We start from the raw sequence: 27,495 nt of genomic DNA on the forward strand, positions 1-27,495 counted from the left end.
GAAAGGGAGCAGAAATGCGCGTTTCCAACAGGTGCACTACTTTGTGTTGCACAGGGCATACCTCACCCCGGGGAAAATGAAGAAATATTTCCAAGTACAAGATGCGGCTTGCTCCCGATGTTTGGTGCCCGAGGTAGAGTTGGAGCATATGTTGTGGGACTGTCCCAAATGGGGGTGCTACTGGGCGGAGATAGGGGAACTGCTAAATGAAGCTACGGACAGGCAGGTGGAGTACGACATGGCAACTTGCCTGCTGCTTTGGTTCCCCCATACGAGGAAGACCAAGGTATCCAGTACATTTATTGACCTGGGACTTATGCTAGCGCAAAGGGAGATAACCTGGCACTGGAAGTCAAAGGAGGGCTCATCTGTTAGGAGATGGGCGAGTGAGATGTGCAAATGGGCCAGTAGTGAAGGAGTGCTTAGACGTCGGCAGGCAACCTGCACAGCTACTGAAAAGTGCTTAGAGATGGCGAGAGCGTGGGAAGACTTAGTACAGACATTTAAGAACAGCTTAGAACCTGAGGACGAATGAGTTTGTAGGGTTCTGCATTGCACTTCCGGGAAATACACTATACATGGAATGAGGACGAGATGATCTCAGTATTGGAACAGATCTTTAATCTAAGTGAGGCCCACACCAGTTGCAGTTAAGTGGGGGGTGGGATAGAGGGGGTAAGGAAAAGACGCGGCTGTTAGAGGTGTTGATATGAGGGGGCGGTGTGAGTGGGCACCAGGCTCGGGAGGAGGGATGTTGACGTGCTGAACTGGGCCCACCTGGGGGGTCTCGGTACCCCAAAACATTTGTGAGATACTTGAGAGGGTGGAGATGGAAGAAGATGTTTGGAGTTTATGTGAGTTAGGACATGCAAGGTGACATACAGCGTGGATTTCTCTGTAGTTTGGTAGTTGGGGGGGAGAAAATATTCGAAAAGATCAGATACTTGACCGAATGAAGATCCTGCTATTCCCTGTGCGGTTGCCAGGGGTGAGTGTTACCGGTCCCTGCGCCGCACAGCCTCCGGGATGTGGGCTTTAAGGCTGTGTAATGATTGTTGATGGGTAGTATATGGCTGGGAGGACGGGCAGTCACATCGGTATGTACAGCTGTATGCTTTTTCTACTTTCTGTCTGCAATAAAAATTATTTTAAAAAAAATGCATGCATAGACCCACTCAGACACTTATGCACCCACTCACAGAGCCACTCAGACACTCTCATGCCCACTCACAATCCCACTCAGGCACACACATACCCACTCAGACACTCTCACAGCCATGCACAGACCCATTCAGACACTCATTCACCGACTCACAGAGCCACTCATACACATACACCCAATCACACACTCATACACTTACTTACAGAACCACTTATACTCTCTCACACCCCTACTCATAGACCCAATTGGAAATTTATGCACTGACTCACAGAGACCCCCTCAGAGACGTAACATAAAAAAACTTAGAAATTCAGTGAAATAAAAACAAAGGTTATGGGGACGTTATTGTTAGGAAATAGAATAAGTAGCTATATGGCTGCTTGAGTGGTTGTGTGAGTGGCTGTATGGGTAGATAAGTGGAGGCGTAAGTAGCTGTATGGGTAAATACGTGGGTGTGTGATTAGCTGTGTGAGTGAGTGGCTGTATGAGTGCTGTATTGGTGAGTGACTGGGTATGTGGGTGAGTGGCTGTATGGGTGAGTGATTGACTGTATGGGTGAGTGAGAAGGTATGTGAGTAGCTTGGTTGCATGGGTGACTGAGGGATTGTGAGTGGCTGTATGAGTCAGTGAGTGGATGTGTATGTGGCTGTATCGTGAGTAGGTGGGGATGTGTACGTGGATGAATTGTGAGTAAGTGGCTGTTTGAGTGGGTATTTAGTTAACTGAGTGGGAGTATGAGTGGCTGTATTGGACAGTATGTGTCTGTATGAGTGACTGTAAGTATTAGTGAGTGGTTGTCTGGCTGTTTGTAGGTATGACTGAATGGGTTTGAAAATGATTGCATGTGTATTTATTTATTTATAACACTTATAAAGAGCGCTAATACCAACCGGTGTCCTGGAGCTGAAGTGGTAACTCCTTGAGATTTAGCCTCCCGAGCTAGAGGGTGAAGAGCCGTGTTTTCAGATTTTTTCTGAATGCCAACAGGTTTGTATTTTGTTTGAGGGCTAAAGGAAGGGCATTCCAAGCCTTTGAGTGGTTGTATGAGTAGTTGTATGGGTGTGTCAATAGGTTTGTTGAAATGCTGCATGGGTGAGTGGCTTGCTGTCTGAGTGATTGTATGATTGATTAAGTGAGTGTGTGATTGTATGGCTATTTATGTTGTATGGATGAGTAAGGGGTTGTATGAGTAGCTGTATGAGTGAGTGAATGGTTGTGTGAGTGGCTGTATTGGTGAGTGAGTGGGTATGTGAGTGATTGCATGGAGGAGTGAGTGGGTGTGTGACAAGTTGCATGGATATGTGAATAAGTATCCGAATGGCTCTGTGGGTGTGTGAGTGAGTGTATGAGAGACTGTATGGGGGTATGAGTGGTTCTGTGGATGATGTCATCAGTGATGTCACTGACCATGTCACCAGTGATGTAATATGTGAGGCCATAATCAGTGCATTGTGGGGGGGGGGGGCGTAAGTTATAGTTAGTTCAGGTTACTATAATTGATCAATCTCTATTGTTTTGTATGAGTGAATTCTGAGCCTAATTATAACGTCCCTGCTTGTAACCTTAGTTTATATATATGTGTGTGTGTGTTTTAGGCCAGCTCCGCTCCGCTCCTTCCCTGGAAGTTTCGGGGGGATTCGTCATGCGGGGGCCGCGAAAAAAGGGGGGTCCCAAAACTTGTTTTCCCCATGTTAATTTCCATAGGACGTTCAGACACAGCTGCAGCCCGAACCGCTGAATAGAATTACACCAAACTTTGCAAAATTGTAGGGACTGGTACGCAGAAGATTGTGCCAGTGGTTTTTGTGAAAATTACCATAAAAATCACATATATAACTATATGCGCGCTTCGAGCGCTTACCGGTACGCGTACCGGTAAGCGCACCCGGCGCGGCACGGAAGTGCGCGAGCGGAAAGCTGATTGGCTCTCGGGTGTCTGTCAACATTCCAAACAGTCCGGAGAGTCCGTCATCTTGTGTCTCGGTAGGTATCGAGACACAAGAGGTGAAAAACAAAAGGGGAAAACTCTAAAAGGGGGCAGGGTAGATACCCCCTGACCCCCTAGGTTTTCTCAGGGGGGCGTAGGAGGACCGAGAAGGGCAAAAAAACCCTTTTTTTTTTAAGTTCGCAGAGTACCCTCTGGGTGCGATGCCATGTACGCTTACAGGTACCATGGGGAAAACCAGAAAAAAAAATTGGAGCCTGGGGGGTCCTTGTGGGACCCCCAGAGCAGGCCTAGGGGGTTCGGGGGCTTCTACCCTGCCCCCTTTGCATGTTTTGCACCTTTGTTTCACTGCTTTCTTGTGCCTTGGTTCTACCGAGGCCCAAGATGGCTGCCAACACTTCCTGGTTTGGAGTGTTGACAGACAGTGGCAGCCAACCAGCATGCCTTTCACTGGAAAGCATAAAGCACACAAATTGCCTAAACCACACTAACTTAAACGAAAAAATGTTTTTAGGTTAGAAAAATATTTATTACATTCCAACCAGGCATGCATATTCAATGCCAATTATTTTAACTTTTAAAGTATCTTTTTTAACATTGATAGGCAGAAAGGAAACGGACTGTACATTCAGTATTTACATCACTGTACAATTGGTTTGATAGACATAGAAACAAACAATGTCAAAATAATATATAAAACATCAAACATCCTACAAAGAAATTAATACATAACAAAACACCAATATCATATACATATAGAATCAATGAATGAAACAAATCGAAAGAATGGGGAATATGGTCAACTGAATGACTCGAAATTGATAATGTCTTGACTGGCTAATCCTAGTATTGTTTGTTAATAATGCTCTATTCCACCAAAGCTGCCGACGAGTTTCGAGACCAGGACAAGCGTCCCTGGGCTCTCATCAGGGCTTTTAATCTTTGTGCCTGAAAGATGCAAAGAAAAAAGCGTTTTACTATTTTGATTGAATGAAAACCTCTATTCTAAAGTTGCTACATATACTACTAGTTTGTGCATGGATAGAATCTACATACCAGGCTCTTTTTATGGGGTGGTGAAGGCTTGTAGGACTTGTTGTCAGAGTGCGAGGAACCAAAGGGATCAATCGTTTTCTGTAGGAAGGCGATTTTATCTGAAAAATCAGGGTTTGGTTGATTAAAGCTAAGCGTTTACATTGTTGCCTAATGAATAGGTGAATAGGAGGAATTGCTCTGACATTCATGATTACGACAGACATGCCCACAATTTTTGCTACGACATGCAAGAAAGAGGGTATCCAAAAAAACTCTTGAAACATTCATTCAAAAGAGCTAGATATACGCCTCAAGAATGCCTACTTCAGGTCAAGAAAAGCACACCGCTAGACAAACTTGTGTGCGTCACTACGTTTTGTCCTGACACACATAAAGTTAGACAGGCTGTGCTGAAGAATTGGCACCTTTTAGAAGGAATTGATCGTCCCTTTCCCAAATCGATTTTTGCTTATAAAAAGAATCAGAGTATTGGGCAACAGTTGGTCAGAGCTGATCTTGCAACACCTAAGCCAAAAAGCGACTTGCTGTCACAATGGAATTTGAAACCAATTGAGGGCCACCACAAGTGTGGGAATTGTGTAGCCTGCCCAAATACAATCGAAGGCAAGGAATTTACACATCAAGGAGTTAGATGGTCACATACGGAGTTTTCTAATTGTAGGACCAAAAATGTGGTCTACGCGATACTGTGTCCTTGCATGAAAATGTATGTTGGGAAGACTAGCCAGCAGATTAATCATCGGATCAGTCAGCACCGGTCCCGAATCAAGAAGAAAGTTATGTCAGCTCCCATGGTAGAGCACTTCTTAGAAAAGGGACATGATGAGCATGACTTCAAGTGATCCGTCTTACTCACAGTAAAATCTGCAAATCAATGCCACAATGTCGAACGGATTTTGCTTCAAAAAGAAGCATACCTGATTTTGAAATTCAATAGCGCGCAAACCGGACTTAACAATCTCAAATATCATACTCTGTATTTTACAAAGAGTGATGAAAGATTTTACTAGTGCATGAAAAGGTGTATGTGATGGTCACGTGGATGATGTCATCAGTGATGTCATTTGAGATGTAATCAGTGATGTCACTGACCATGTCATGAATGATGTAATATGTGACATCATCAGCAGTGGATTGCGGGTGCGCGAAATATAGTTAGTACAACTAACTATATAGGAGCAATTTCAATGTTTTTTTAAATGCTAATTCCTAACTATATAAGGCCTGAAACCTATATATATATATCCACACAGCTTCTGTCTCTCCGGTGTAGCACCACAGAATCACAGACCACCAAGTAACTTGTACGCATTCAAAGAAGGTTTATTATCTCTTCTAGCATGACGCGTTTCGGGTAATGAATACCCTTGTTCACATAGCGATCATGCAGTACGAATCCACATTTAAATACTAATTTTCTTCTCATTCGTTAACCACCACGTGATAATTAACAGGGAAGATATACTAAAGTGCATACAAAGGCGGCAATGTCTCAGGCTTTCAAACGTGACCTTGATGATCTTAGCTGAATTCATTGTTTTTTGGTTTCATTATACTTGTATGTCCAGTTACAGCAGCATTAATGCAATGTCTTTATGTGCAACATTATGCAATAAATACATAATAAATACGACAATAAATAGTTAATCATCATATTATATACACACAATTTACAATTTGGAGAACATGTCCTAAAAAATAGTTTTTACTTTAAAAAAGACCGTCTCATAATAATTGTAAAAACCATGAGAAAAAAAATGCCAGCTTGAATGCTGAAACAAACATGTGCAAAATGACGCAATGTTTTGTGCAAATTTACTGCCTAAGTGCAGTCGCATATGTGCAAATATACCAAGCATCAGCTGCTCTTGTACTTTTACCGATTTCTACACATTTTCTACAGGTTCACATTTAAAAAACATATCATGAGTTGTCATTGGATCAAAGCTGACATCCGGTCCCGGATGTCAAACCACCCTTACTCAACTACGATAATTTACTTAGCCATTACCTAAAGTGCTCAGTGCTAATAATAAAGACATGAGTAATAATTAAAAAAGAGATGTGAATGCCCTAGCGTTTATGTTCCATTCTGGGGGAATTCTAGTACAAATTCATGTAGTTCCTCCCCTTTCAAAGATATTTTTAATTCCTCCAAATTTGATAACTGATCAGAAAACCTATCTGCAAATCTGCTCAACAGGACGTTATTTTTATTATTGTATTTTAGTTTTTATTGGTTTTTAAACAAGCACTGTTGGGTTTGTGAATCATGCTATACATATACAGTGTAGCTTTATATCCCCTCTAAAACACAAAGAGAATTTTAAAGGAATGTGTGCAGGGCTTCCGTGTTATTTAGGCCATTGGGAGACTTACTGTTTAAATTTGAAATATATTTCGTCTCCAATTGCCTTAAAAGTTTATCTCTGTCTCCACCCCTCCTGGGCACAGGGACCGAATCAATGACAAAGTATGACAGACCATTAATATCTTTGTCATGCATTGCGTTAAAATGTCTCGCCACTGGGTAGGCAGGGTCGCAGTTTATGATTGCTCTGATATGTTTTAAAATCCTCACGTGCACCTGGTTCTTAGTACTACCCACGTATCTAAGCCCACAGGTGCACGTGAGTACATAAACCGCAAATTCCTTGCGGCAGTCGAAACTGCCCTTGATCTCCTGTTCATGATTCCTCAAGGGTGTGCTATATTTGGTGGTGTTTACACCAAATTTGCATGCCCGACAGGTAGCGCATTTGAAAAAACCCTGTCTGACAGGTAACCACGTAGCAGCAGGAGCCCCTGCTGCTTGGGTTTTGGATAAGTAAGCGGCCATGTTTTTACATTTTCTGAAGGTAACACTAGGTTTCTCGGGTAGACTTTCCTTCAAAATGCAATCAGTTAGCACTATTGGCCAATTATTATTTAAAATCGTTCTAATTTTGCGCTCTTGTCTACTGAACGTAGTGATCAATCTCGGTGCCTCATTATTTTCAATAGTCTCCTTTCCCACCCCACTGGGTCTTGGCAATAGCTCAGATCTGGGTCTTTCACTAGCTTTTAGTGTGGCTTTCGTTAGGATGTCATCTGTGTAGCCCCTTCTTTTAATTCTTTCTAGGCTTTCATTCTGGCATCTCTCAAACTCTTCAGGTGTACTGCAAATACGCTTTAATCGCAAGATCTCCCCATAGGGGATACTTGCGATCAGATGTTTGGGGTGTGCGCTAGTGGCATGAAGAATTGCATTCCCTGCCGTTGGTTTCCTGAATGCAGTGGTAGTCAGTTGGCTGTTTACAGCCTGTATTCGTACATCTAAAAATTCAATTGTACTTGTGCTGCTATGTGATGTGAAGTGCAAATTAAAATCATTTGTGTTGATTTAAATCTAAAAATTTGTTTGCACTCTGACTATCCCCCTTCCAGATTATAAAAACATTGTCAATAAAACGAAGCCATAAAATGACCCTTTGTTCAAATATCTCCTTGTGTTGAACCATGAGGACCTGCCTCTCCCAGAACCCTATGTGCAAGCAAGCATAGCTCGGGGAAAAGCAGGTCCCCATCGCCACACCCTGTTTCTGTCTGAACAATTCCTTGCCAAAGGAGAAATAATTATTGTTAAGGTACCAAGTGATCAAGGACATAAGCATCTTATTATACAATACATACTCTGCTGGGCGAGTGTTTAAAAAATGTTCAATGCCCCTTAAACCACACTCATGTTGGATACTTGTATATAATGACTCTATGTCTAGAGTCAACAACATTAAGTCATCAGTCCAAGGAATATTGTCAATTCGTTTTTAGAAAATCACCTGTGTCCTTTAAATATGACGGCATTGTCTTGACCAGGTCTTGCAAGTAAAAGTCGATATATTGGCCCACTTGCTCCGTCATGCTGTTGATAGCAGATATTATTGGGCGTCCTGGTATAGGAACTTTTCCTTTGTGTAGTTTGGGTAGTAAATGTAGAAACGGCATCTCCTGATGGGCATTGAACATGAAGTTGAATTCTTCACTCGTAATCAGGCCCTCCCGTTTCCAACTTTGTAGTTCCTTTTTGATGTTCTCTTTTGCCCTATTGTAGGCCTTCAGGGTTATCTTCTCATAGCAATCAGCATTGTCCAACTGTCGCATTGCCTCCCTGTTATATTGGTCTTTAGGCCATAAAACAATGCTTCCGCCTTTATCGGATTTTTTCACGATGACTCCTGGATTTTTGTTAATTTTTTCCATCAGATTGTTAAACTGGATTTGACTCTGGTTTAATTTGCGTTTCTTGCAATTTATTTGGCAATTCAATTTTTTAATCTCTTCGGTGACTCGGTCATGAAACACATCTATAGCGTCTTTTGGCATTAAGGGGATAAATGATGACTTAGGTTTAAATAGGCTCTCCCCAGCAACTTTTTGCAATAAGTCCATTTCTTTTATCCTGGTTTGTGTCGACATTTGCAAGGTATTTTCTTCCCTCATTACTCAATTCATGTAGGGCCCATAGAGTAGGTACTTCTGATGCTTGTAGGTGAGACCCTGGCACAGTAGATGTTTTCCCTCGTTTTTCATCCCACACATTTTTCAGAGCAAAGAACTTCTTTAATTTTAACTTTCTTATAAATAGAAAGAGATCAATGCGTGAAATGGTGTAATTAAAGTTGGTATTTGGACAGTAATTAAGGCCCAACGCTAAGAGTTGCTCCTTCGCTTTGGTCAGTGTCATTGTTGTTAGATTGACTACTGTTAGTTCATCCGCTCTTATTTCTTGTGCCAATAATTTTGCTTTCTTTTGGGCTTCCCGCTTGCGTTTCCTCCGGTTTGTCCGCCTGATGGTGTCCTGCCTTTTCCGACCCGATTTTTGTCGTTCCGCGGTCTCAGGGTTTTCATCCGGGCCTCCACCAAAAAATCAACCTCCTCTTCCAAACTCAGGATAACAAAGTTGGGATCTGTACTGGTGCTTGCTGAATCAACACTGGATCCACTTGTTAGCGAATCTGCATCTGTGTCGGCCCCTTCTTCATTTGTATTCGCAAGACCGGTCAGCAGAATGTTGGGCTTTACTGAGTTCTTTCCTTTTAATTTGCATATATTGTCATATTTTTTCGCAAATGTGTATATTTGCCCCCGTTGATAGTCTTCCAGCCTCAGCATACTTAGTGAGCGACTTATGCTCCCACCATTTTGTTATTTCCGCCTTCAGTTTCTTTTCCAAGTTTTTTAATAGCGTGTTTGTATCCTTATCTGCACCTTCGTTGTTTTTATTCACATTTGTACTACCAGTGCTTGTTTTAGAGATATTATCAAACAATGCATCCGCATTGACTTCACGCTCTCGTACTGCGTCGTTTAACATGTTTGCTTTTAAGTGAAAATGTTAATTACAGCCAGCACCTCCAATACAATGGCTCGTGAAGAGAAACCTTCAATTTGCACACGCTGCTTAATGCCCTGTCCTGCCGATAGCTGTTCCCACTCACCGAGCTCGTGGACAAGCCTCCGCGGGTCCTCCGACTCAAGCGTTGGCGTCCTTGATCTTCGGCGTGTTTTCGGTCAGCTCGCAGGGGGTTCAACCAGCCAAAATTCTCCTTACGGATTCGCAGCAGCAATAGGTTGAGGGCGGCCACCAACTTCCACGGCGGGGTCCATGGAGCGAAAGCAACCAAAAACGTCCGCAATTGATATCCACACAGCTTCTGTCTCTCCGGTGTAGCACCACAGAATTGCGGACCACCAAGCAACTTGCACGTATTCAAAGAAGGTTTATTATCTCTTCTAGATCACTTCTAGCATGACGCGTTTCGGGTAAAGAATACCCTTGTTCACATAGCGATCATGCAGTAAGAATCCACATTTAAATACTCATTTTCTTCTCATTTATTAACCACCACGTGATAATAAATAGTGAAGATATACTAAAGTGCATACAAGGGCGGCAATGTCTCAGGCTTTCAAACGTGACCATCCTGATCTTAGCTGAATTCATTGTTTTTCGGTTTCATTATACTTGTATATATATATATGGATGGCACATCTCTACACTTGTTCCATTGGTAAGATAAACAACTCTTTCAACCTCTAATAAAATAATTTGCCATAATGAAGTAGGAGAATCATTCTGTCATTGGTAAGGTAGAAACAAGTTCTGCCATTGACTGGTTAGGAAACCCATTTTGCCACTGGTAAGGTAGGATACCTGTTCTGCCATTGGTGAGACAGGAAACCTGTTTTGCCATTGGTAAGGTAGGAAAACATTCAGGGGAAATAAAATACTTCAGTGATTTGATTCAGTGAATGATTCAAGGAAACTTTCCAATGTGCGTGTACCTTTGCTGGACTACCTGTCATTGACAAAATGGCTGAAATCTTTGGACGCTTACTTTATGCATGTATCTGAAGGATGCTGTCTCCAACTTGGCTATCATTTTCCTCCATCAAACACTTAGTCAGGACTCCATTTGTAAATTATTTGAGAAGTTCTGTCTCACGAAAAGTAGCTGGAGAGGACTCTGGACAGCATGCCCTGTATAAGTCCCAATTATCCCATTTATAGCAATGATGAATAACATTACACTAGAAGTGGCATGAACTTTTTCAAAAGAACTATTTTCCATCTATTTGCACAAGAGGGTTTCTATGTCATCCTTCGGTAGGATTTCTGTCAATTTTAGTAGCTCCTTCCACAAGGTTTGCTAACTCTTGCCACTAAGGTGACCACTTTTATTTATCTTAATGATAGACTGTCATTTAGATAAACTTTCATATCAAAACTATTCCCTAATCCACCCTTAGTTCTAGATAAGGATTAGAAACATTATACATAAACGAGCTTCCAGACAATACCTGAATCAAAATTGAATTCCACACGAGAGAACTCTTCAAACCCCCATTTTCAAATCCCAAGGGAGCCACAAAAGTAACCACTGTTTCACAGGCGATGTTTTACTATGAACCATGACATGTGTTTCAGCTCAATCGATTCCTCAGTATCTTACTTTTAAAATAATGTGTTTTTTCTTTTTTATTGGAAGTTGTCATATAATCTGTGAAGAACCCTCCCCGACTGCAAGTGGGTGAACTTCAACTGTATAACATAATTTGAAGCTACATCATGCCCTTATGTTTGATCCTATTACACACACTAAAAAGAGCAACTCAATAATTCCCCATGAAATTTGGTATGTGCAATTCACAGAGGTCTTGTAAACTAGATGGCATTGTGAAGGATTTTACATATGTTCTCTTGAAAATCAATATATAATATAAAAGCTCAATGATCTTGAAGTGAAGTGTGACCCTGTTTTCACTTACTTACTCTCATTAGTCTCACTGTATTGTTTATAACTTACTTGCGACTTTTTTCTCCTCCTCGCTTCTTTCTCTATATGATCTTTGAATTCGCCTCCCAATCCTATGCTGAAGAATGTCCTTCCTTGTGATGACATCATTATGTAAATGAGAATAACAGGCATGGTTGTCACTTCCTTCTATTTCCAAACAGAGAGTCCTTGATTTGTTTCTATATTAATGGACAGTGTTCGTGAGGGATGTTGTGCTACTAACAACTTTAGGATACCCCCAGATATAACACAGCTGAAGGACTCAAGGAGACCAGTGCATCTCTCTCACACGAGTCTAGTGCCAAAGTCAAGCCAACACTATATTCAAGTGTCCTCTTGTAGGAGTCGCTGCTATTTTAATTACAACAAACACATGATTCAGTACCCTTCGTGGTTTGATATTACCTTGCTTATGGGCTTAAACTAGTATCTTAATATGTATGCGGCTGGTCAATGACATTTCTCCTTGAAATTGGCCCACAAACATTATGTCTTGATTCGTATCGTTCTTTTCTTAAAAAAGCACATTTTTTTATTCACTTCTACATTAGGGTAACATGATTAAAAGTCTGCAAATCAGATTTCAACAAATGACTCACAATTAAAAAGCATCCAATAATATTACATTAGATATTGTTACCTGGTTTATAATATATGATATGTGATCATAAACATCTGCTTGTCTGTACACGGCATAGGAAACATCCTGGTTTTCCTCATATCCTTTCAGAAATAGGTGTTTAAATGCCAAGGTGTTCTCGTTTTTGAAAGTTTCCACCATCTCGTTGCTTATTCCAAATGAAACCAGCTAGAAAATGGCAGAAAAGTACAAGGTTAGGGTTTCGATTGTCTAACATATTAGCGGAGCCCACAAAAGAAAGCTATAAACAAAACAACACAATTGAAAGGACCGACTAACATTGATAAAAGATACTCACAAAGCACATCAAGGTAAGGTAAGTGATATTTCAAGCCAGCGACTTGTGCAAAAGCTATCCTATGGCTCAAAGAAATTAGCCTATACATTTACATATAATGCCATACATTTAAAGCACTAATTATATAGGTCATAAAGAGGCAAACTTGGGCGTGGTGGCTTACTCGCTTGACAAGGTGGTGGTTGTTAGTTGAGCTCCGTCACCTCACAGAGCTCACAAAGGAGAATCCGGCCGTTTAAGGACCTCATCCCGCATCTTCAGCACTGAATATACCTCCTGTTGTATGGAGGCTCCTGTTTGTGGTAGCGGATGAGTCTACATTTCACAATACGGCTGATTCGACCGGGCCTTCGTCTTCCCGACGCGAGCGGCGGCCATTTTGTATGTGCTGCGCCCGCGTACCTTGAGGAAAAAAGATGCGGGTCACTTGATGGCAAACCGGCTTCATAATTGGGGCTTTTCAGAAACAATGCTATATTAAATGAGTGGTAATTCATAGTTACAGGGGACTGGAGGGGCACCACAAGGCAGGACATGCTCTGCATATCTTCTGCATGTATCACATTCCACGCGTGTGCACTACTTCTCCTAAGGATGTACACTGACGCTTTGCTCCCTGCAGAGCCAATTGTCTACATTTCAAGCTACACCTGGTGCTTCCCTCTGTTGCCTGCTTTTCAAAAGCTTTCTGCGTCTTTTCCAATTCCTTGATGAGCGGAAGTGACTTAGTGAGCAGTTTGCCTGTGAAGACCCTCCAGCAAGCTTGATTGTTTCAGTACTTAAAGCGCACAGTAACTGGCAACGTAAGCAGCTTTCAAAAATATGTTTCTGTATGGGTGTGGCTTAAGCGCTAGACAGGATCGTGGCTAATAGCTGAGCTTCATCACCTCACAGAGCTTACAAAGTAGTTTTAGGCCACTTAAAGACCTTGTCCAACATCTCTCATACTGAATGCACCTCCTGCTTTATGACGGCAAACGTTTATGATGGCGGGCTCTAGTAAGCTCCTTCTTAGATGTTAGAAGCGAATGTTGCGAAGGAATAGGGAATGTCATTACCCCTATCCGTCTTTTGCTTAACATGTTGCTTGAGTTGCACTAAACCCTCATGGATGGAGACATCAAATTTGTATCTTGCCATCATTGCTACTCTTCTGGTTTCTCTCATGTCAGAAATATAAATAGAGCCAATCTCAGAAGATTGGAGCAAGGGAAGTAAAGGTTTAGAAATCAAAACATAGTCAATGCGAAACATAGTATAATGAACATTAGAGAAGAACGTAAATTCATAGTTATCAGGTTTACTAATCTTCCAAGCATCATAGAGTGGATGAGAGGGAATAGCAGTTTGAAATGCTTTATGAGATTTATCAGGTTAAAATGTATAATCTGATTTCCTATCAGAAAAGGGATCGAGCCAATTATTAAAATCTCCAGCAACAATATTATTAGAGTTAGTAATTGAATACGAATATATATAACAAAGACCGCAACAAGAACTAATGGATTGTGAAGCATTACTAGTTTAACAATTTAAGAACATTGAGCATTTGTGTCCATAGGTATTTTAGTGATAGAATGCAAAAAGTGTTTTAGTTTAGATGGATCCTCAAATGAGCGAGAGACACCTTCATGAGTAATTTTGGAAAGACAGGTTGCAAGATGCCATAACAAATGTTCATAGATCTTAATTGTGGACGGAGAGCTAGGAATTCTTTACGTCTAGCATTGGTAGCATTGGAGAGATCTTGTGAGATGAGGATGTTATGGCCAGACCAGATAATACAGCGTTTTTCTCTGGAACTTTTTAATACATGCATCAGGTCAGTGAATTCTAGAAAAAGAAAAATAATACCACGTGGTTTGTTGGATTGATGTTGAGGATGATCAGGACGATGGGCCCACTGGATATTGAGGGAAGTCGAAAATTGAAGGTTGAGAAGGTCAGACAAAAATTTCCTTAAAAGAGAAAGAAGATCCAGACCCTCAACATTTTCAGGTTGTCCATACAGCCGAAGATTGTTCCTTCTGTTACAATTTTCTAACAATTTTCTAAATCCTCAGTATGGAGTTTAAGCTTCAAAATGTCTTGTTCTAGTAAGGGTATTTTAGTAGCCACGTCTTGAAGATTACATATACGTTGTTCGATTTCGGACATTTTACCTTCCATGCTGATCAATTGGTCTTCAATCAGTTTCAGTTTTTCATTGGTGGTATTTCGCCATAAATCCTTCTACTTCAAACATTTGAAAGAGAAGAATATTCTAGATTTCCATCAGCTTGTATCCCATAATTCGGTTATACCTTTTAATACAATACGACTAATCCTCTTCTTGTTTATCTCAATATTCTCAATTATCACAAGCTGTTTAATCATTTCTTTCATTCAAAAACTTTCCTGCTAACAATACTCCATTTATTCCCTTAACTACTTTATACAACATCTCTCTTGATTCTAATCTTAAAGCTTCTTTTATATATACACTTTTATCTACTCCTATCTCTGAAAGACCTAAATCCCCAATTGAACTAGCTTGGGAACTAGACCTTTCCATCACCCTTTCATCTAAAAAATGGGACAAATTATGGCATAAAATGTCTTCCACCTCTAGAGCTGCTAATATTACTCAATCTTTATTTTTTCTATATAATGGAACTGTTAGGATGCCAGCATTTATAAATAAAATCAACCCATCTTCCTCTCCTCTCTGCTGGTAATACCTTTCCACCAATGGTACATGATCACATTTGATATACCATTGCCCTGACGTCCTATATTTTGGAAGTCCATGTGGACCAAATGTTCCAAGATTTAAAATTTTTGTATCCCCTTATCAATTTAAAATGTTTTTCTTGACTTCATGCCAGTTGAGTTTCATGGAGTTTCATGACAATGCTGAAGTTGAAATTGTTTGACCTTTTTGTTGCTCCTGTATTTATTCTTACTTGTTGGAAATATAATTCCAAAATAGGCATGCTAACATGGTGGTATCTTATTTGTGGCGAACATAAAATTTCTACTGTTTGATTTTCATCTGTATCTCCAAAAAATTAAGTCTGATTTACTTTGTTTACCTTTTACTACCTGTCTGTCTACATACTCTTCTTTATATTAATTCCCACTTGATAACTCTTCTCCCTTCCTCTCCTTTCTCCGTTTTTGTTTTCTCTTCTCCTTTCACCCCTTTCTCTCTTTTCTCATTATTGTATTAAAATATTTAGATAATTAATATTTTAGGTAGTACCCTAATCTTATTATCTTTTAATTTGTTACTTAAGATTGTATTTTGTAGTTTCTTTCACCCATGTATAGTATTATAGCTCCAGTTTATTGTTTATAAATAAAACATTACAATAAAAAAAGAGGCAAACTTGTTAAAATTTGCGGGTGACTTCATGCACTCGATTGTTTTTTCTCAACAATATCTTTTTTTAATTACTTCTCCCCATTAGCCCTCTTGCCCACCGGGGTTGTGTTTGAAAGATAAGGCGCTACCCGTCAGTAGATATGAAAGAGCTTTATTTGTATATTCGCAAGCACAACACCCTGACACAAACATAATGCAGTTGTAAGAGATGCAGTAATAAACAATGCAAAGAAAGTAGAGAACGAGGCAAAAACACATGTCTCAAGCCAGACAGATGTCCCGGGGCATAAAGAGCGAACCTGACTAATAATGAAGAAAAGGCTATAGTATTATAATAACAGTAAAGTGAAAATAAATATAGCACTTCTTCTCCCTTTCAAAAATAAACACTTAAACAAAGTCTTTCAACTTATGTGGGAGAGTTCAAATTCTTTCAGAGAATTTAACTTGGGCCCAACTGAATCATTAACAGAATGACAATTGAAAACATTGGTGACATTACAAAGTCACATTACTAAACACTAGATTTAATTAATCAGGTCTCACCATGTCGGTATCACATACTAAATTCTCCTGAATCGGTTCATACTAGGAACTGTGATTAAACATCCATAACCAACAATGAAAGCATCTGACTCAAAAGATGGTCACCACAAACTATTTTCCACCGACTGGCTCTCTGACAATCCACACTTGTTCATCATGAGTCACCACACTGTTCCTGTTGATTTTGACCACTTTAATTGGATTACTATTATTTGAAGCTCCTTTTTACAAATGGTGAAGTTTAAGTATGTGCACACAATCACTCATCTTCACGTAAGTCCTACTTACTTTCCCCTTTTCATCATGACGAGACTTAACAGCTGTTTCAATTTCTCAATCATTTACTCTTTTCAATCCAGACCTTTTTATAAAGACCTAACAACATTGTCTTTGATGATACGATTGACCTCTCCAACTGGTAACAGGATTTAGAACAGTGGCAAAAAGTCTAATGTCATGAACCCTAAGAAATGTATTTGTGGCGTTTCCCAACAACTGAATGCACCTCTCTGTAACTAAGGGGTCGGGAGAACCTGCCCTAGAGAATACTTTAATTACAACAAATGTGACCTCAGGCTGATGTAAGTGATAATCAATAGCCACATATGGAAATCTACAATATGCATGCAGCTGATAAAAAATTTTCAGATATCAAAAGCTAACTACTGACAGGGTGTTCAGGCCCGAGACATGTGTAAGGGGTCCCAGTTTAATCCTTAAGAATCTGTTACTATTAGAGGACTTCTCACATTCAGTGTCCATATTTTCCTAAGTTTCTACAATCTTTTCCAACTGCAGGACATAACTTATAATTAGCCATATGTGACAAACTATCACATTTATAGCAGACATTGTTCTTCTCCATTTAAAAAAAATGTGCTTTCATTCTTTTTATTTTATGCGTTTTTTTATGTAGCACAAATTTTATCCGTAGGTGTCAGAGCACTTTAAAATAGAACCTTGTACATTACATAAAGACTTCAGAGTACATGAATTACATAAAGGATAGAAACAGATTAACTCTAAATAAACATAAGAAGAGTATTAAATACATGTCTTCTACAGATACTAGTGGTTAGAGTTACATATATACACATTTCAAATTCGCTCAAGATTACATTTTAAGAAGAGTTGAAGCGATTAGAGTTGGACAATTTTATATTACATATTTAGAGAGCATGATCTTCTCGCCATAGCCATTGCTGGGGTTCTTACAGTGCTCATTCATCTAGGGCTTCAGAGTGCTGTTGCACTCATGGGCGGTGAACTTGGTTCTGGAGGGATCCCCGAGCTGGTGATGGCAGTAGGGGTAGAAGGCCGGGTGGTGGTGGGCGAAGGCGAGTTTCTGGAGCCCAGGGCTGTCCTTGAGCTTGTGCTGGGCTCCAGCTGTGGGAAGAGGGGTAGATCGACACTGTGGGGCATGAAGGCTCCATAGCCGGTATAGGGGAGTTTGTGAAAGGAGGAAAGGAGGAATTGGTTCGGTACTGTGGGTGAGACTGAGGCAGTGGGGGACGGTCAGGCTGTAGTGTGCCGCTTGGCGTTGTTGTTGGGTCTCAACTACATGCTCCTATTACCTGCCAGATCGCCTTCAGCTGCTGGCCTTTCATGCTTGTTAGGGTCGCTCCCCCATCTGTCTGATTGGAAAGTGAGGTCGTCCGCACTCCCTGCTCCGGGACACCCCTCCAAGGGGGCGGCCCCCCTACAGCTTCTTGGACGTTGCCACACGGGCAGGCAGGAGTGCAGCACAGGCCATTGAGGTTTCCATGAGCACAGTGACCTCCATGATAAGCTGCGGTGCCTCCTTTGTCCCTCCACTTTGAGCCGCTGACGTTCAGGGTAGGCTAGTCCATGCTACGAAGTCAGGCATCCTATCGGGCTCAGGCTCAAGTACCCATAGCAGCACTGGGCACCTTTGGGGGGACACTCTCATTACTCCATCGCCCCTGCAACTAGTCTCAGGTTATGGGCCTCTCTCTGCAGCAGGCCTCTGGACTGGGAATGCAAAGCAGTCCTGGCAATTGATTCAGACCGGCCGCGCGAGCCAGGGGGTGGATATAGAAATCAATGTAGTTGCTTTCGTTACAGCGACCGATATTGCAGCTATGCAAAACTGGCCTCTAGTAACAGAAAATGCCCCCCCCCCCCAGGGTTTTAAAACTGGCCTCCACCCTGGCAGCCCACAGGGGAAATGCCTGGTGCATGCTACAGCCAGTCCACCAGTGACGATGGGTCTCATTTGGCCGTTAATCACAGCCCTCCTCTGCCATCTTGAGGGCTGCACGAGTCTCTGTGGCCATCGGTCGCTGACTGCAAAAACCAGTGCTGTTAGTTGCTCTGGACCCAGTACTCAGTACTGGGGGGGTCCAGAGGAGATTTATCAGGGTTCAACAGTGTTCCCCAGGCCCTTATCGTTTGCTGGATGGTATCGGATGGGGAGGCTCAGGCGGAAGGTCATGCTTTTAATCTCCCGCCGGAGCACAGGAAGTTAACCTCATCACTTTGTGGCCAGTTACTCACACTCACACTTCAGTGTATCTTTTTTCTTCACTCTGTCTTTATTCAAAAACTGCATCCAAGATTCAGACTGTTTGCCTGCTTTTGCTGAAGTTATGGCATCTTTAAGAGATGGCTCTCCTACCCGAAAATATTGTCCTCAACTCCTCATATTGGTGATAAATTGATCCCTTGTCTTCTAGCCTGTCATGGTTTAAAAAATGCAGGACATAGGCAGAGCTGTCAACCCCATTAGGAACTCATCAAAAGATTTGCTCTCTCTTTAAGACTCTGGTGTGAAATGTGAATTTTTCAAAAGCTATATTGGGAGTAGGCTTGATTTTCATTTCCACAAGCATCATGGCTTTATCAAGTGCATTTAGTTTGCTTTGACATTTGCCTGGCAAACTGGGAGCTAAAGACATGAATGCCTCATTCTCTTCAGAACCTAAACAATTTAAAAAGATGTTATTACGTCTATCTGCAGACATCTTGTCACATTCTGTGGTACACAGATACTTTATAAATGGTTCTTATTTCTTCCACGGTCTTGGTGGTTAACTTTTGTTCAGTAAAAGCGTTTTCATTTTTTTGTAGTTTTATATAGCAGAAACTCTAGCCAAAGTATTGACATGAGTGTAGAGAGCCAAGCAGCCTCTCCCCTACGTTGTGTCTGCAGGTGACCCTCATGGCCGGGCTCGGCCCGAGGGTATAAATAAAAGGGCTAGGGTTGCATGTGACCACTATCTAAGCAGACACCAATTCTTGTGTGCGTCTGTAGTGCTTGCTGCTAGGCAGGCCTACAACCCCTGTTGAGCCTTGCCTTCAACACTGGCAATGAGGGAGACACAGACCCCCACCCTCCCTCCTGCCTCCACACTCACCTGAAGCTGGTCCTCGCACCTGCCAGGTTGCCGCATGCACCATCATGGCAGCCTCGGTGTTATTTGCTCCGGCAACCGCACTGCTCTCCTGATCGGCGGTGTGTGCCTGCTGTCTGCGGCCTGCGTCTCTCCTGCACACTGCTACTGATGCCCCGCTGTGGCAGTGCAACGTCTGCAGTGTCCTCCAGCCATCCCTCATCTGTGGCCTGTTCCCTGCTTCTAGGCCCACATACATCACGATGCGGAGGGGCATGGCTCTTCTGCTCTTCATCACGGTCAGGGAACCATCTGGCAATCTGTGGCTTAGTGGGGCAGTGACCCCACCCCCGCCTGGAAAGTGAATCTAAACAACAAAAACAAGAGCAATACGGAGAATAAAGATTTCAAATTTAAGCACCACACTGAAGATACACCAGTAGTTGACTTCCCGGGCACCTAGAAGCCCTGTAATGAACATGCAGAGCCGGCAGGACCAAGGGGAATCACTCTGCCGTACCCACTCTCTGGACTGCTCACGGAGGAAGGGAAGGGAATTCTCCCTCACATTCCAGGTCAGTCAGTGGCTAGGTGAATAGCTGTGTGACAGTTTACCGGCTCTTGGGACCCTGTACACCACACCTGGTTCACTGAGCACACGGATCCCAAGTTCTGCTGGGCATGGGAGACTCTCACCCCAAGCAGTGCCTGTGCAAGGGCCACCTTCACCCTTCTCTCATGCCTCAGTCACGCCAATGCTCGCTTTAGCCAGCTCCCTGACCCTGCCACAGCCGCACCCAGGTATAAGTTATGGTTGGGACATCTCAATCACTATTTCAGAGGCACGAGAGAGAGACCGATGGGGCAGTGAAGCGCTCTCTGCTGATGAACTTTGGGGGTGATGAACTCTACAAACTCTTTGAGACACTGCAAGATACCAGGGAAGACGATGACTACGACTCAGCAGTCGCAGCCCTCAAAAGGCATTTTGACCCCCAAATGAACCTGGGCTAGTTCAAACTGCAGCAAGCCAAGCAAACTGTGGTAGAAACAGTAGGCATGTTCTATGACAGGCTGAGGAGACTTGCACTCACGTGCACAATATCGTCCAACTGGAGGAGATCCATGCGCAAATAATACTGGGTTGCAAGTCTGTCACGCTGAGAGGCCAGATACTTTGTCAACCAGGGATGTCCCTGGACGAGGTCCTCATTTTGGCATGCTCCCATGAACTGTCTGACAGCCGGGCGGAGGAAATGAAAGTTGCCAGGTTTCGAAGTAATGCCGCTACCCCCTCACCAAGGGCCTTCCCCATTAAGGAAGACACAGTGGATGTGGTGCAATGACGCCCTGTACCAGCACAAATGCAGACCCCGCCCAGCAGACTCGCAGGGAAATGTGGATACTGTGGTTTCGACCACAAGTCACAAGAACGATGCCCGGCAAGAGGGCAGACTTGGTCCAAGTGTTGCAAGATTAATCACTATGCCAGTGTCTGCTGCGGAGGATGCGGACGGTCCAGAGGGGGCACATCAAGCGGTCGTACCACAACCCTACGTCACCTCACCATGGAGGACCCCACCCCTACCGACACACCCTGGGTGTGTGGAGCTGCTGCCCACTACAACTATGTCTTCATAATCTCGTTTGCTGGACGGTCTGGTTGCAAGAACCATCCCCTGCCCACATGCACCGTGTAGGTCAACGATACCATGGTTCAAGCCCTGATAGACATAGGAGCATCAGTGAACATAATGGATTCAAGCCAATATGAGAAACTTTCCCCTTGGCCACTCCTCACTCCCCCAGCTCAGCCAAGATATACACCTACGGTGGTACCAAACCCTTACCACTCATGGGAGTGATTGAAGTCGATGTCACCAGTGCTGAACACTTCATCAAAACCAAGTTCCACGTCACGTAAGTCGAGAAGGGGACGCAGCTTGGAGGCCATACCGCTGACGGTCTGGAGTTGGTATTTTTGCAAAGCATGTCCACGAAAAGTACGCAGAGGACATACTAAATGAGTTCCGCAGCTATAACCAGGGGCTTGGAAAACTCAAAGACCACATGGTGACACTCCACATCGAGAAAACCTTCAAGCCAATGGCACTCAGGCACAGACATGTTCCATTTCATCTTTGCCCCCTCATGGAGAAGGAGCTGCAGGCTAGAAAACCAAGGCATCATCGAGAAGGTGTCAGGGCCCACCCTCTGGGTCTTCCAGCTGGTGAAAGTACCAAAAGCCAAACAGCCGGGGGCCACCCGGTTATGCGTCGACATGAGGCTCCCCAACCGAGCCATCCGGAGAGAGAGACACGTGACCACCAACGGTGGATAACATTGTAACAGACTTAAACGGCGCCCAGTGGTTTTCAAATTAGACCTGAACTCAGGATACCACCAGCTGGTGCATGAAAGTCGCTACATCACAACTTTCTCTATGCATGAGGGACTCAAGCAGTACACCTATCTCAGCTTCAGCATTTCCTCAGCAGCCGAGGTGTTCAAGAATGCTATCAAGGAGACTCTTTCGGGCCTGGTAGGAGTGATTAACCTAAGTGATGACATCCTCATATACTCCCGGAGCCTTGAGGAGCATCATATCCGGCTGCTAGCCATGCTCCAACACCTTGTGGACTGCGGCCTGACCCTGCACCAAACAAAATGCTCGTTCTACCAGGGGTTCATCAATTTCTTTGGCAACGTCTTTTCACGAGAAGGCCTCCAAATCAATCCACGGAAGGCAGAAGCTATCCGCAATGCTCCAGTTCCCCAGAACCCAACTGAGATACAAAGCTTCCTTAGCATGGTAACATACTGCGGGAAATTCATGCCTGGTCTGGCCACTCTGTCAGAACCCCTGTGCCAGCTCACGAAGACCACTGTACCATTGACATTGGGCCCTAAGGAGGAAGGTTCCTTCAACAGCCTCAAGAAAGCAGTGCTGGACCACCCCACCATGGCTTGCTTCCTCCCAGGAAGAGAACGGAACTGGTTGTGGATGCCAGCCCCGTAGGACTCGGGCAGTACTCCTGCAAGAGAATACAAAGGGAGCCTGTGTTCCAGTCGCATATGCCAATCGGGCATTATCTCCTAGGGAGACCTGCTATGCACATATAGAGTGGGAGGCATTGGCCATCAGGTGGGCGTGCCAACACTTCCACCTCTACCTTTGTGGCCACCAATTCTGAGTGGTGACCGATCACAAACCGCTGCTACCTTTGTTCAACGGTTCGTCTCGCCTGGCGCCAGCGAGGATAGAGGAATGGGCTGTACAGCTCCAGGTGTACTCTTTCCAGCTCATCTACAGACCAGGGACTGACAATCCTGCTGACCTCTTGTCACGACACCTGTCACCAGGCCACTCAGGAGGAATCATGATTGATGAAGAGCGTATGGAGTGCTTCATAAGTATGGTGTAGGTCAATGCCTGCCCGGTATCAATAACAAGATAGGACATAAGAAGTGCCACGGATGCGAACAATACCCTAGTAAAGGTGAAGGAGACCCTGGCTTGAGGGCAGTGGTGATGGTTCCTCGATGGATCCAAGTCATTGGTGCCCGACGAACAGAACATGTGCAGCCAGCTCTGAAGAGTGTGGCACAAATTGAGCACCAGCGGAGGTTCAGCACCAGCTTAGTTCTACGAGGCAAAAGCATAGTCGTCCCAAAAAGCCTCTGCAGTCGAATGGTCACACTCGCCCATCAGGGTCACCAAAGAGTTGCGAAAACCAAGGCAAGACTAAGCATGAAAGTGTGGTTCCTGGTCATGGATGAACCAGTTGATGAAGAGATACGACAATGTCATCCCTGTACAATCACCAGCAGCGATCCTGCTCCTGCACCCTTGCTGACGGTGGAACCGTGTTTGACTCCATGGACAAAAGTCAGCATAGACTTTGGGAGTTTTCCAGATGGGCAAAACACTGTAATACTCATGGACTTGTTCTCCAAATTTCCCATAGTAGAGCTGGTGCCATCCACAGCGTTTGTCCATGTGAAGCCTGCACTGGAAAAAACATTTGCACTGCCCTGAATCCTGGAAGAATTCAAGTCCAACAATGGACCCCCTTTCCAGGAACAGGACTTTCATGATTTTCTAGCACAAAGGGCGATCAAACACTGTCAAATTACCCCGCAGTGGCCCCAAGCCATGGGGAGGAAGAGCAATTTATGAGGACATTGAATCGAGCCCTCTGGATCGGAGTGGATCAGTGCCAAGATGCCGAAGAGTGTCTGATTCAGTTCCTAGTGGCATACAGACAAACCCCTAAATCCATGACTGGATGCGCCCCTGCCACTCTTATGCTCTAACTACAACTGAAGGACATCCTCCCAGAGGACAATGAGTTTGTGCCGCCCAGTCTAGAAATAGAAAAAGCACAACAGAAACAACAGGCGACAAACGAGAAAGCCACCAGAGATCGGCGAGCGAAAACTCTGGCGCTGCGTGTAAAGAATTGTGTTGTGCTTAAAGATCGCCACCCATGGTGGAAGTTTCATACTCCTTATAAACCAGAGGTGTGGATGGTAACAAGGGTAGATGGCACAATGACACCTGCCCAGCGTGGTTGGCACATGGTGGTGAGGAATGTGTCCTGGTTCAAACCCACACCTGTTGATACTGCCCATGCAGACACCCCACGATGAGAAGAAAGTGGGCTGGAGAGTGGCAATGAATTTCCGACCATGGCAGACAGCCTGAGCCCGATGCCTCCTTCACAGTCTACGGAAGAAGCGACACCAGAATGCAGCAGGAAAGATGGGGTGGCCCTGGCTCCACAGTGGATCCTTGGGAAGTGCACTGGCTGCCAGTGTCAACGATAAACGCGATCCTGTTGGAGAGCCAAGAAGTCTACATTACCTGTTGGGGCCTAATCTGGCTCCCAGCCAGAGACTCAGAGACTTTAGATGTTGACATTTGTTTGATACCTGTTTTCTTTTCTATTGTTGTCTTTGTTCTTTGATAACTAAAAAAAGGGAAGGACGTGTAGAGCCACCAAGCCTCTCTCATACATTGTGTCTGCAGGCACCCCTCGTAGCCGGGCTCGGCCCGAGGGTATAAATAAAAGGGCTAGGTTTGCATGTGACCACTAGTTGAGCAGACACCAACTCATGTGTGCGTCTGAACTGCTCACCGCCAGGCAGGCCTACGAGCCCTGTCAAGCCTTAACTTCAACAATGAACACTAGTTACATTATACAAGGACACATTCATTTTTCAGATGCACAGGGCTCGATTCTTACCTTGTAGTGTAGTTCCTATATTCCTAATAGGCTCTGCGCATTGGAATAACAAAAACAGCAGTGTAGACGTAGGACTGAGGTCATCTAGGTCTCTACTGACTATGTTAGACTTAATTAGTTTTGCCAGCTAGCTCAGAGGCCACTAGAAACTTTCTCGAATGTTCAGGAAAGGGTTAACCATCCTGATTTAGACAAGAAGGGATTAGTTTCTGACAACTGCATAAACATGACAACTTTGCTCCCCCAGAATAAACAGTGTATCTCCAGAGTCGTGTGAAAACAACTATTTCACTCAGTCAGTCGTGCATGCTTAGATCCACCAGATTGCAGAGAAATAGAGAGACTGGCGTTTTCAATAAAAGGTGTTATTTTATTGAGCAGTCTTCTTTCTCATGCAAGAGAAATGAATTGCCACAATTGCAATACTTATCATAAAGTAAAGTGCGTACAGTAAAAGAAGTATTATGAAATAATACTGTAAAAGCATTGATATGGTTTCTTAGCCATATGATACTTTAAAATGGATAAAATATATACATACATAAAAACATTGACTAACAAACTCAACTGGTGCTTCTAAGATACGCCTACCCCGGTGTACCTGACCTAAGCCTAATACGTGGGAAGGAGTAAGTAAGTTGCAGTTTTAAGTTAAGTTAGGTTTTGCCAAGTATCGGAATCAAGAATTCTCTCTAAGGTTTTAATCAGCTCCGTACCTTGGTTATAGAATGAAGGAGGTCTTGTATCTCGCTTCTCAGGACTCAATCTCCCAGCAACCCGCAACGGTGACTTGGGAACACCGGAGCTGGATTTTCTCCACTGGAGAAAAAGACGGCGTCTCTCTCAGTGCGTCAAGGGGAGGAGCGGTTTCCGTCAGCTCTCATAACAGCTGGGCTCCCAAGCAAGTAGAACGTCGCTCTGCTCCCAACCTCTGTGTGTTTGCTTAAGGCAACGTTGGTATATTTATACCTGAAAGGTGCCGGGTTTGACGTAAGGTTGGACATAAGACGTCACCGAGAACTAACAGTTCTTTCTGGACTCTAGGAGTTCTTGTGCAAATCAAAACAAAAGCAGGGGGTTTTCCCGGGCTGCTGGAGGCTTGGTTTGTTTAAAGAACGCGTTGTGCTTTCTAGGAATCTATGGGAGTAGCCTTGCTGTGTTTTGGACTGCATGGGCTATTACTAAGTATGGATATGATTCTTATGCCTTTATAAGGATATTATTAGTTATAACCACATAAGGGCATGAATCGGGAATATCGAATTAGTGTCCTAGATAGAAATACAACAACCTGGCTCCTCAGCTCTAAAGTTGGCGGCTCTGGCCATTAACCCACAGCCTCTCCCCCGGTGAAAGGTCAAATGGTAAGCATTTATTTTTCTGAAAAACAGTTCGCTGCTTGCACTGCAGCCCTTAATCAAACAGCACTGTAGTTGGAGGTGGCAAAATTTCCATGGGCAGGGTGGGGAGTGAGGCAGGGGCACAGGAGGGGTTAGGACAGCCCCGTAAAATAAAACAAAAACTGCCATCACTGCTTGTCAAACACGGGTATTGAAAATGTGTTCAGTGATTGCCCCGATGGTGAAATGTCCGCAAATCGGGTCAAATCGCATGGTAGAGTGTGTACACCGCTAACTGTACTACTTAAAATATACATGTAATACTGCAGTTTTGAATAATGTAATACAACCTCATGAAACACTGGCACCTTGGCAAATTCTCCTTAATTTGTGAGACTCTGTGATTTTAAAACGTATGTTGGTGCATGCAAATTACAGAGAACAACATGCGCAATGTATTCTGTGTGCACATCACAGAAAGTTGCAATAATATGTATTGTTAATGCCCATCACAGAAAATGGCACACACAAAAAAAATATATATATATATATATATATATATATATATATATATATATATATATATATATATATATATATATATATATATATACATATATATATATATATATTTATATAGTATCTACTCTCTCCCCAAACGAAAAGAGAACGAGCCTCACTTCAACAGTGAAATTTCAAGATTTATTAATTCTCTTTGGCAGTCCTGACGCGTTTCAGTCGTTCCACGACTTTCTTGAGAGAGATTGTCTGCCTCGGCATCTCGTCATCACCAACAAAGTATATTCCCTTTTAAACTTTTTTCAGCCCTCCAGTGGGCGTTCATTTTTTGGTGCTGCCAATGCATTCTGGGATTTGTGGTGCTTGTTCGAGCCCTCCGGTGGGTTACGCCGTAATTATTACAATGTTTTCTTTTAACAAGTGACTGTTGCTCCATCGCATGCCTCCTTTCGAGGTTGCAGGGAAACCATACCAGGGAGCTTCTTGGTAGGGCCTGCTTGCCCTATTCGCCTTCATGGGTTTCCAAGTTGGTTCACTTTCTGGCAATGGCGGCGCATTTTCTGGCTGAGCGATCCTCCGGGCAGAACCAAATCCGTCAACATTGTTTCCACTCTCTCCCCAAACGAAAAGAGAACGAGCCGCACTCCAACAGTGAAATTTCAAGATTTATTAATTCTCTTTGG

At 43.4% G+C, this 27,495-nt stretch overlaps 1 protein-coding gene across 2 annotated transcripts in view; it reads right to left on the bottom strand.

Moving 5' to 3' along the window:
- MCOLN3 (mucolipin TRP cation channel 3) overlaps positions 1 to 27,495 on the bottom strand; it is a 426,432-nt gene that overhangs the window by 244,748 nt on the left and 154,189 nt on the right. For both annotated transcript variants that reach the window (XM_086936329.1, XM_086936328.1), the window contains exon 3: positions 12,141 to 12,308. In XM_086936329.1, the coding sequence (XP_086792455.1) occupies positions 12,141 to 12,308 (168 nt within the window). The remainder of the gene's footprint in view (positions 1 to 12,140; positions 12,309 to 27,495) is intronic.

The sequence above is a fragment of the Lissotriton vulgaris genome, chromosome 1_1, assembly GCF_964263255.1.
Source record: "Lissotriton vulgaris chromosome 1_1, aLisVul1.2, whole genome shotgun sequence".
Taxonomy (NCBI): Eukaryota; Metazoa; Chordata; class Amphibia; order Caudata; family Salamandridae; genus Lissotriton; species Lissotriton vulgaris.